Here is a 12,035-nt window from a genome sequence, read left to right as displayed (position 1 = left end):
CCAACACTAAGCTATGTTGCTTGCAATAAAAAGGAACATATCAGCCAGTGCGACGGTATGGCTGTTTAAAGTGGACAATGGAGCTCTATAGCTTGGAGGCATACAATAAGCTATTCAGACTGAGGCTACACAGAAATACATGTTCGGACAAATTGTTGGTTTTGGTGAAATTCCTCAGAGAAATTGTTGATAATGATAAAAATATAACACCAGCTTTAATTATTTAACTCCTAAATAAAACATGTATAAAGGAGCCCTGTACTTTCTTGTTCACTGTATTGTCTTTAGCTTCTGGATTGAGGCGGTCTAAACCACCTAAGATGAAATGAAGCAGAAATAGGCAAAGCTATTTATTGATTCCGCTGTCTGTGAGGTGAAACAAAAGTAGTCTTTAAAATGAATGTAGCCACATCGATGCACAGAATAGATGTTATCTATCTTAATGACAAAGGGGAGTCCTTGGCTGAAGGACTCATCAAAGTTACACATGCATAACCTTGCAACAGTGCTCGGAGAGCAGCAGAAAACACACAGGCTTACGTATGGTAAAACCTTTAAATTCAACTGTTCAAGTCATAAAGCAATGTCAATGCACAAGAGGGAGTGGATTCAACACAGGCAAGGACCAATATAAATATATTATGTTATGTCCATATTTTTTTCACATTTTGTTTGAAGATTCTCATTTGAATGTAAATCAGAAGAACAAATATAACTTTTAGTTCCTCCTCCAAATTTATATTTAACAAACGTGATCAACCAGCGGGCAAAGACTATTGAGGTCATGCAGCCACCATTACACCCAGAAAAAATGTGCGCAAGGGCGATATGTAATTGAGAAGAGGTGTAAATGAGATGAGATGATTCTTCAACAAAAGTCATTAACAGTCAAATGGCTTTCTAGGAAAATGAAGAGCTGAACATAGAAGAAAGTGAAAGCATGACTGACTCGCATATAAAAAGACACTAGTGTTGTGAACCCTGGTCTGAGTGTTCTGGATTGAGGGAGGGCTGCAGTCAAGTGGAGCTGGAGCATTACTAAGAGCAGAGAAACTCTGCAGTTCTGACTGAAGAGTGACATTGTACCACCAAGCAGGCCAGGAGGGAAAAGAGCAGGAACAGACACAGTGATTGCCAGGGAGGAGAAGGACAGCTGACTTGTGTTGGCTGTGAGGGTCTAAGAGGTGATGGAGGAAGGCCAGCAAAGGGGACAACACAGCAGTCAAGCCAGGAGATGAGCTGCACTGTTTAGTGAACTTTGAACTTGTGATTATTGAAAACTGCCCTTTTTCAAGTCAGTGCTGCTTTTCTCTGCCAAATACAAACATGAAAGGAGACAGCAGAGGTAAATAGTTAGAGAGAACAGGTGCAGTGGCTCACAGGCTAAAACCACACTGAAACATTTTAGTTTTAAAACGCCTCACTTTTGCTACATTTACGCCTGGTGTCCACACTACTCTGGAAATTTCATACCCTTAAAACTGAGACTTTTGAAAACGCTGTTGGACACGTTTTAGTGTCGGGCAGAAACAGAGACTTTTGGAAACGATGATTGGCTGATTGGCTCTTATCAGTCATAACGTATCCTCCTCCGTACCCTCCTGGACTAACAGTAGTGAAAGCAACATGGATGAAAAATTACAACCATTGCTGACCTTCTTGTCTTTGCTAGCAGCTGTTGTTGAGTCAAGTTTTACCATGCTAAGAATTCTCTGCAACTGCAACAGTGTTTTCTGCAACTAAGCAACCAACTGCAGAGTTGACGATCTGCTTCCTGTTTGCACCGGCACACACGTGTCCATTATATATGAATGGTCATGTGATATGCGTTTTCAGGTTTTGGACGGAGATTATTTCTGATACAGAGCTAAAATGCTCGGCTGGATGGAGTTTGTTTTTAGCACGTTGTGCTACGGTAAACCAGTAAACTGATCTCTACTTTCAGTGCCTATATCATATATTTTTGGCATGATGGCGGAGATTATCATTTATTTAACATCCAGATTCATGCACTAGCTTAAATCAGCTTCAATAACCTCTGTGTTATCTATTTATTTTTGGATTATTTTGCTAGTGACATCCAGTAGTGAAGGTGTCGCTGACTTGCAAAAATGTTCTACATTTTCCAAGTTTTCAGTGAAATGTGGAGTTTTAGATATGAATGTAATTCATCTGTATTACTCTACTATGTAGTGATTATTAAATATGATTATAGTCTCTTTCAAATCAGATCCTGTTGTCTGCCACAAGGTTTCTTTTGTGCTAATAACTCATGTGGGGAACTAAAGTCAGTTTTTCTTTTAATCTTACACAGGTTTTGATTAAAATATTTCTTCTCTTGGGGATGTTTTTGTATTTATTTATAGGTTTACCTGCTATTTCTGTGAATGTGACAATTAGTTTTGACTTTGGAATTCTTGTTATTTTAGACTCATGAAATCCAGATAAAACAAGGCGCATTTGTCTTTAATATAGTCCGTTTGACCTGACCATGTGCTATACAAAGCCTATTTAAATCATCATTTTTGCCATCTCCGAGTTCAACTTTTTATTTGAAGTGTTTCAGCTCAGAGCTTCTCAAAGACACAGCTTTTGAATCTTCCCCCCCCTTTATCTGCAGGACCGAGGATTTCTTCTGAAAAACACAGAAAGCAGCTTCAAAGGCCGATGGAATTCCACTATCTGTTTTATTTTGTGAATGACAGAGCTTTGTTGGTTTTACAACATATAGTTACACATGACTACAGAGAGGCATTATGTAGGCTTCATACACCAGCAGGGACTCTTAAATCCCAGCATGGATCTATGACACTCACAAAAAGCACTGAATAGCCATTGAGGACAGACAGAGTCCTTTTCTGCAGCTTGGGGTGTCATCTTTTTTTGTTTTTTTACTAGATGGAAAGGGAGATTTTGCCTTACTTGAATTCAGAAAATGATTTTTAGATATAAGAAATGTGAATAAGCCACAAGAAAACAGCTTCCTAACCACCAACCAACCTTTTCAACAACACTGTGCTCACAAGAGAGAAACAGGAAAAAGACAAAGCAAAAAGCAGCATCAGCTTTCCATCTCACTGTAAGTGCCAACAATTTGGAAAGTGCAAGGATTCAAACAAACTGTGTTTGTGCATGTGGTTACAGATTTCTGTGTCAATTCTGAACTATCCATTACTCACTACCGGCACTCCTTACTGGTCTTGTACCATTAGAGATAGACGATGTCAAAGCTAACATGGGTGACGACTACTGTATTTACACACACTGAGCACTAGATTGGAAACACTTGTATACCTGCTTATTCACACAAATATCCAATCAGCCAATCATAAGGCAGAAGTGCAATGCAGAAAATGCTGCAGATCCTTGTCAGGAGCTTCAGTTAATGTGATTTCAGTGACTTTGACCGTAACATGATTGTTGGCGTCAGACGGGCTGGTGTGAGTATTTCTGAAACTGCTGATCTCCTGTGATTTTTTCTTTTTTTTTTTCTTTTACACACAGACTATAGAGTTTATTCAGGGTGGTGCCAAAAACAAATAACATCTAGTGAGTGGCAGTTCTGTGGACAGAAACTGCCTTGTTGATGAGAGGTCAGAGGAGAATTGCCAGATTAGTTGGAGCTGACAGAAAGGTTACAGTAACTCAGATAACCACTCTTTACAACTGTGGTGAAGAAAAGCATCAGAATGAAAAACACGTCCAACCTTGAGGTGGATGGACTGCAACAGCAGAAGACCATGTCAGGTTGCACTCCTGTCAGCAAACGACAGAAATCTGAGGCTGCAGTGGACACAGGGTCACCAAAACTGGACAGACAAAGACTGGGAAGACACAGTCTGGTCTGATGAATCTGGATTTCGGCTGAGGCGCACAGATGGTAGGGTCAGAATTTGGCATCAACAGCATGAATCAATGGACCCAACCTGCCTGGTGTCAACAGTCCAGGATGGTGCTGGTGGTGTAATGGTGTTTTTTCTTGACAAACTTCGGCCCCCTAAATACCAATCAATCATGGTTTGAATTAGGGATGGGCATTTTCAGTAATTTTAATAACCCTAACCCTAGGGGATAAATAAAGTATCTATCTATCTATCTATCTATCTATCTATCTATCTATCTATCTAGCTATCTATATTCGAGTACTCTCATAACCTTATGAACAAAGTACTCGATTATTTGCAAATCATATATAAAAATATTTTTACCATAAAAAAAAGAAATACGGGAGGTCCGTGTCCGACTGGAAACACAAGTTTAACATTGGTTCCGCTTGTGTTTCCAGTCGGACACGGACCTCCCTGACCAAGCCTACTGTTTGGCAGTTGGAGAACATGATATGCAAGTTTAACGCCACATATCTCGCACTGCTCGTTACTGATTTTTTTTTTTTTTTTGTATTTCCAGACATCCCTTTTCCTGGTCACGGCTGCCACGGTGCAAGTAACGCCAACTGAGCTGAACTATTGTAGCCAAGAACAACACGTACGCGAGTATTGAAACGCTACTCGAATAATGACGACAACAACGAGCACTCATACCCATCCCTAGTTTGAATGCCAGCCATGCACATCCCTTTATGGCCACAGTTTACCATCCTATAATTTCTATTTCCATAATACTCATGCTCCTTCTCACTAAGCAGAAGTCGTCTCAAACTGGTTTCATGAACGTGACAGTGAGTTCAGTGAACTTCAGTGGCCTCCCCAGTCACCAGATCTGAACCCAGTGGAACACCTTTGGGATGTGGTAGAACATGAGATTGGCAGCACGACTGTACAGCTGACAAATCTGCAGAACTCATGTGATGCAATCATGTCAACACAAAGCAGAATCTCAAAGGACTGTTTCCAACATCTTGTAGAATCCATGATGTGAATAACTGAGGCTGTTTTGAGACTAAAGGGAGGAACTAACCATGGTTAGTATGGTGTTCCTGATAAAGAGCGTACAGAGAGTACAGCCATGACAGAATCTGCTCTATGAAGTACAGGCTATGAGGGCAGGATTGGTTCTGTGGCACACTAACAAGGAAATTAATCACATGTTCACCACTGTGGATTTTTTTTTTTTTTTTTTTTTTTACATTTGTCATTTTTGATGCATTTCCAATAAAATTCACATTAGTATTGTCATGTGCTGTGGTGGGGTGTGATCGCTACCCAGAAACTCACAGACCCTTTAAGAGACAATATTTTAAAAAAGCATGTTTCACGTTGCAAACTGTTGCATGAAAATATTCACTTCTGCATGTTAAAACACGCAACACACATAAGACACTGGACTCCTACTTTAATTCAAATTCAAAGTCATTAAATATGTATTTGCTTTTGATTACTTTTGAAAGTAATTCATCAGGGAGAGCAGTGACAGGTGCTCGCTGTTACTGACAAACTGCTGTGGCAGTTACTGATAACATGAGATACTTAAGTATTCTGCACTGTAACCCTCCTATCCTTCTTCTCCCCCACTTTCCTCTCTCTCCCTCTGCTTCTTCCTCCAACATACCCGGCTCCCTCGTTCTGCCTCTCCAAGCTCAGCTCTCGTTTCTCCTTCAGTCAGGTGAGTTGAGAAATGATACCAGAACCAAAACATTTGTCACAGCAACAATCCACTGAAACTAAATTACATCAAAAAGAATTGCACAGGAGGAGTGAACAACAAGAAGGGATGAAGGGACGGAGGTATTTATGAAATAAAAGCGCTTTAGAGGAAACAAAAGTGCTACCCAGAGCTACAAACTGAGAGCTATGAGAGACAGAGAGAGGGAGGGAGAGTGTTTGGCATTGAAGTGAATGGTGTATGGTGTGAATCTTGCCTTTGTGGCAATGCCCTTGAGTTAGCCAGTGAGGCATTGAATGGTGCATTGTGGATGGGCAGTTATCTCCAAGGCTTCCCTTTCTGTGTTATTAGGAAACACATGACAGCAATGCCAGCTCTTATTGAACAGAAAGCTTCAAGGCTGTGTCGACAAGGCTGAAAGGCAAATCTGCAGGAGGCGACTGAAGTGGCAACATTTGACACTCACTCTCTCAGCATTTGGCCATACAGAACATATAGTACGTGTTACAGTGCACACATGCCTGCAAACATTCAGGGCAAATGCAAAATATAAATGCTCGAGATGTCCAGAGCCGATCCTAAGAATCAGTGTTGGGGCCAATCTGGGCACATATAAACTTACATAAACCTGATCAAATGCTGATTCTTTCTTTACTACTGTAGTAAATTAGACTGTGTGATAAATTTGATGAATTATTTCAGCACACTGCCTCGAGTGACTCAGAGTTTGGGTGGCCCCAATTTGCAAAATACAATGATTCGTTTGGCTAATTGCTCTTATTAGCAAAGAGCACATTTAAGTAGTAGCTTCTCATTTTTGACCATCGCACTTGCTGGTTAAATGACATATGTCCCTGGCAGTAGGTACCATCAGCTGTTGCCAATTAATGTTAATTCTGAGAATAACTCGGCTGTTGTTGGGGTTTGTGTGCTGTCTGCAAGCCAGTGTTTTTACTCAGCCAAAGATCATTGGTGTGGAATCACAAGTAGACTGGGTCTTTTTGTCGTTTCAACAACTTCACCAGAGTTAGAGTTCAAGATGAATTAAGTTCAATCTTACCAACCTTTCAAGTTGTAGCTTTGAGTGTGCACTGGATAGGGGATAGGGATTAGGATCAGGGCCGAAATAAACTTGACTGGAACATCCCTAATAATCCCTGACTCTAAATAATATAATATCATAAATAAATGCGTGCAGTAACGAAGAATTCAGCCATATACAACAAAGACTAAACTGACCTCAAACTGGAGAGAGAACTTCCATGAATCTATACATAACCACAAAGGATCTGTGTAGAAATATGAAGTTACATCAACAGCTTTATAATGAAAGAATTGTTTTTTTTTATTGGAGCAAACAAAACTCTGGACTCTCTTCCAATCAATCCTGTTTCTCTGGGGAATATCATCTACAAAAGCTTATTTATTGACCACATTCCAAAGTCTCAATATCTCAGACAAAAAACAATAGCTCTGTCCAACACAGACTCTCATCACACTTTATCAGTGTAATGAGTGTGTGTATATTTACTTCCAAGCAAAATTTATTTTCTTTGAATAACATCCCCAATCATTTCCCCGTTTTTGATTTTATAGCTGTCTGCTTTCACCATAGATAGTATTTCCCACCCTTGTTTTGCTGCTGGTGAGCTTAGTTCCCTTTGAATGTGAAGAAGAAATGATGAGAGAGTTGGATAGAGAAATGGGCTCCCTTTGAATAATGCACGAGTGAAACTGGGCAGTATGACCACCGTGCAATCTCCTACAGAACAGAAACAACTGTGGATACCAGCCCAACTGTGCTCGTGAATTCAGCTCATGTGAAATGTCAGTTAAATCAAAGCCGGGGCTTGAGAAAGAGTCTGGCAGTCATTCTTTTGGGGATAAATAAAACATGGCAGAGATGACTCCATTGCCCTTTATCCACCCTCCACTCCCCCCCACCCACTCTCTGTTTCTCTTGAGTTTTTTCCACTTTCGCCTGGAGTGGAGGTTATCCTGCACAGGGTTTTCTGTACTATGATCTACGGTCAATCAGCCGTCTGTCATGCAGCATGACAGGCTGCTGCTTCTTTACATTTAGACAGAGTGTGGCGTCTTGCTTCTGGCTGACCAGCTACATGTCTTAAGGCTATTGTCATGTCAGTCTTACTGCAGGGGGTACATTTATTGATTTCACCCTAATAACCTCACACAGGACCTAAGTGATGTTTTAAATCAAGCAGTCCATCCAATTAGTTTATGCCATTCAACTATCTAGTCTTAAAGGTTGGTATTACTCTATATTGTTTCTTATTGTTGACAAATCCCAAGACCAAAACCAACAATATGTTAATCATTTCTCGATAATTTCCAACTTCCCCTCTTTGTCTGTGGCACTCAGCCTCAAGCGCATTCATAAGGCCACTGAGGATGTAATGTCAGTAATTTACTTAAAAAGCTGGGCAGTGCAGTTTTAAAAAAACATTATTCAAACAAGAACAAGAGCTGCATTTGTAGGGAGACTGTTTTCAACCACAAATTAAATACAGATTTGGCACCTTAGTGAGTATTAACAACAGCAGGACCAGAGCTATTTGTTTCACTACCAATGACACGGACACATGATTTGTGGTTTGTTTCGAAGGTTATGTTACCACTTCTCCTTCGATGGCAGGTTTACATACATCCGTCGACTATAACTGACCACACCATCAAATGGTAGACTGACTTTATGAATAGTTTGTTGAGAATAATATGCAGCAGTTAGCCAAACATCTAGCTTGGAGAAAAAGTGTAGGAGTGTCGTTCCATTGCGCTCTGGCAGCACTACACCTACACTCAAAATTAGAGCGGAAATGATAAGGTGATTAATCAACAAATACATTATTAACTACTTCGATAATTGATTAATCGTTATCCCTAATTTTTCAAGCAAAAATCCCAAACTTTCCCTTGATTCATCTTCTAAATTTTGAGGATTTCCTGCAATTTTCGGACATTTTATTGACCAAAAAATTTATTTATTAAAATCGAGAAAATAATCTACAGATTAAATGATGAAAATAATCATTCGTTGTAGCTTTACTCTTTTAAACACTTCGCCGTCATTTTTTTGTGACCTTTTAGTACAAGTGCTTTATTTTCGATTGATCTACAATGTCAAATAAATTGTTTTGCGATTGGCTTTTGTAGAAATTATTGACAACCCAAATAGTTCTCCAAAGACATTCATTTACATTCCTGAGGAACTCACGGAGAAAAGCCCACAAAGCCACAGATCTTCACATAGATGACTCAAGTTGTGTAGCTACACACACATGCAACACACTCTTACTTACATGTGAACAAATCCAAGCTGTGATGTGCTTGCTCACCCTGGCACTGCTGCGAACACCTCTGTTATATTCACTGCTGCTGCTCAGCATTTCATCAGCCCCATCTCCTCCCTGAATCCACCTGTGGTCACTGATTCTAGGTTTCTCCTTGGGGTAAGTTTGTTATTGTCACTTCGTGCTCTTCACTTCCTCAGTGTGCTAAGCTTTAAATTCTATGCTTGCAGATGAGTGGTGAGTCCCATCCTTGCAAGATAAAGAATGAATTCAGATCCCTGAATTACAGCTTAGCTCCTAATTGGCAAATAAATTACCATCTGTAAGACAGGCTATACATGTATTTGGCTAGAGAGCTGAATTTTTATTGCAACCAAGCTCCTCTTGCCTGTAGATTTTACATTATTTAGTCAGGTAAAGTACAGTCAAAGTATTTGACTGTTTACATCCATATCATTGCACAACATAAATATTTATTTTGCAGCCTGGCGGAGAGCCATCACAAATACAGAAATCACTTTAAAACCTGGCAGATGTATTTCAGCATTTACCTAAGCAACTTATGAAAACTGCATCTGCACACAGGCACATTTTACCTTCACGCCCTCACAACATTATTGTTTTGTCTGCCAAGCATAGGTCACTCCTTTCAAAATATAATTTCACATGTAAATGTAGCCACTGTGAAATGCTGGTTGTGTAAATACAATGGACAGCCAGTTTTCAAAAAGGTTATTTTCAACGCCTTTCAGACTAATTTTAAAAGAATGACAAAAAAACCCTCATGATCCCTATGCAAAGTGCCCTGAAGATACACATGCGTAATATAATATTTATGCAATGCCGATTTCCAAGTCGAAGCTAATTTCAAAACTTGAGATGCAAAAATTAAAACTTTGGGGCTAGTTAACTAATTGAATTGCAAATGCATCTTTGTTACACTGCCATGTGAGCTAAATGGATGTCAATAGGTCAGAAAAAAAGAAGAAGAAAAAAAAAAAAATACTGACCAAATGGAGACATTTTAAGACAGCGCAGAACATCTCAGTATTCTCTCAGGCTACATCACAAACTGCTTACATCACATTTATGCATTATCATAAAGAAAGACAGTGGGTTTTTACAGTAGTTACATTTTCATAAAACTGGTGGTGGGGTCTCCTCCATGTAACAACCTAACCTTTATACCCACTGCATCAACTAGCCTTTTGGTAATATCAAAATTTTGAAAGAAATCAAAATAAAAGCACCCACAGCTGTCAAAGCAACCATGAAAAACAACCAATTAAAGTTGCAGAAGTGAGCTCATGCTCTCAAGCAATCATCCCCATTTATCATCAAGCTTGGGAGTAGCTGTACTTTATTCTGTGTTAAACAATAGCTCAGACCACAGGAGTGAACAAAACAGGACAGACTGGCATGCGACCAGCTCCTCCAACTGTACCGATATTTCCTCATCAGGACTATTTCTCAATGAAACAATTCATGTAATTAAGGAGGTTCTCTGGCAACTGTACAAATGTAATGGATTCAGCAGATAAAATGTCGGGGAAAACAACATAAAACTTACTTTTAATTTTCACATATTGCTTATAGGCTATGGATAACGGAATAATATGCTCTCCCTTTGCATTACAGTTAAAACATGGCGAAGCACAACAGAGCAGAAATTGCATCTTGGAGTGGAGGTGAAATCCGAGCAGAACTGAACCACGGAGTAATTTTTGAATTGATAATTAGCTTCATTTTAAAGCGTTCAAAGAAAAAAAGAATCACACTACTCAAGCACAATTCAGCCAGAGCGTTGCGTAGCCTATTACAAATAAAAACTTGGCATAATTCAAACGCAATCTGAAAAAATGTCTTACTTTTTTTAATTTTATTTTTTCCCAGTCACACACACTCAAACACCAACAGCTCACACCACCTGGAATATCACTTTTCAGAGACCAAATCAACTAATAACACATCTACAAACACCGTCTGTCGAGGCACGCGCACCTTTTTCCTCGAGTTTATCCTCGAGGACTGACATCAAAAAGCAACCGGCTTATCAAAGAGAGTGTCTGTGCTGTGCTTACCTCTCGCTAACGTGGCCGGGACTTGCGAGCCGAGAAGCACGAGGGTGGCAAAACTCAAGTAGCATCCTCCCGAAAACTGTCCCATTACTGCTCTGCTGGTCTCCCTCCCCATCGGGTCTGGGGGCACTGGACGCGGGTCTCGGGCATTTGTCGTTTCGCTGGAGGTTCCTCTAAACACGTTTCCGTGCCCTGACGAACGCTCTCTCTCTCTCCAGGTGTTTGGGCTAATTAGTTTCCTGCTAGGAGAGCCGTCACCTCACGGAATCGCAGTGCGGAGGGAAAGAGGAGGAAAGTGGTGCGGCGGTTTCAGCAGTCGGCACTCTGCCGCGCGAGAGTGGAATAATTAGACAGAGCGCGCGCTAGCCAACAGCTTTCGGGTTTTCGGAGGGGGAGAGAGTAAGAGCGAGAGAGAGAGAGAGAGAGAGAGAGAGGAAGTAAGAGAGAAGAGAGAGTGGAAGTAAGAGAGAAGAGAGAGTGGGAGAGGTCTTGTGCAATCCTCCGTGGACCTGTTGAGAAATTACAAAGATGTGCGCATGCATGTGCGCACGCGCCAGTGTTTGTGGCCGCGCGCCCTTAATGACCAGATGAAAGAAAATGTCTTTCAGTGATATCTCTCTTTCTTTTTTCTCCTTTCCCTTTTTTTCTTTTCTTTCTATTTTACATTTTCATCTGCACCAAGTGTATGCCTAATTTCAGGATAACAATGTGGTCACTTGTCACGCCACTGCCTTGGAGCTCGTGCCAGTGTCCTTGTCTGGAAAATTGTCTAATTAATGCCTATCCTCAGCCTATGAGCATATGGCCTCTGATTGGTGTCCTATTGCCAATTAAGCAGACATTATCACAGTTAAACTGGACTACTGCTTTCCAAATGTCCACTTTCAAATGATTTAATTAATCTCAGTGTTTACATTGGAATTTGCAGCCTTTAACATTTTGTCCTCAAGGAATAGATGAGCAGTGGTGGGAGAAATAGTTAGCTTATTAATTTACATAAAAGTAGCAGTGCTTGAGGAACCAAAAGTAAAACTACAGCAGTATTATGTGCAAAATTTATTTAAAAGTACTAACTGAATGGTCC

At 40.3% G+C, this 12,035-nt stretch overlaps 1 protein-coding gene across 2 annotated transcripts in view; it reads right to left on the bottom strand.

Moving 5' to 3' along the window:
- LOC130186368 (netrin receptor UNC5D-like) overlaps positions 1 to 11,773 on the bottom strand; it is a 156,208-nt gene extending 144,435 nt beyond the window's left edge. Inside the window, exon 1 of one of the 2 annotated variants that reach the window (XM_056403457.1) lies at positions 10,955 to 11,773. In XM_056403457.1, coding sequence (XP_056259432.1) covers positions 10,955 to 11,066 — 112 coding nt within the window. In that variant the 5' untranslated portion in view covers positions 11,067 to 11,773. The remainder of the gene's footprint in view (positions 1 to 10,954) is intronic. The other variant, XM_056403456.1, reaches the window with a different exon arrangement.
- Between the last annotated feature and the right edge of the window lie 262 nt (positions 11,774 to 12,035).

Source organism: Seriola aureovittata, chromosome 18, assembly GCF_021018895.1.
Source record: "Seriola aureovittata isolate HTS-2021-v1 ecotype China chromosome 18, ASM2101889v1, whole genome shotgun sequence".
NCBI classification, from domain to species: domain Eukaryota; kingdom Metazoa; phylum Chordata; class Actinopteri; order Carangiformes; family Carangidae; genus Seriola; species Seriola aureovittata.
This window is presented reverse-complemented; position numbering and strand designations above follow the sequence as displayed.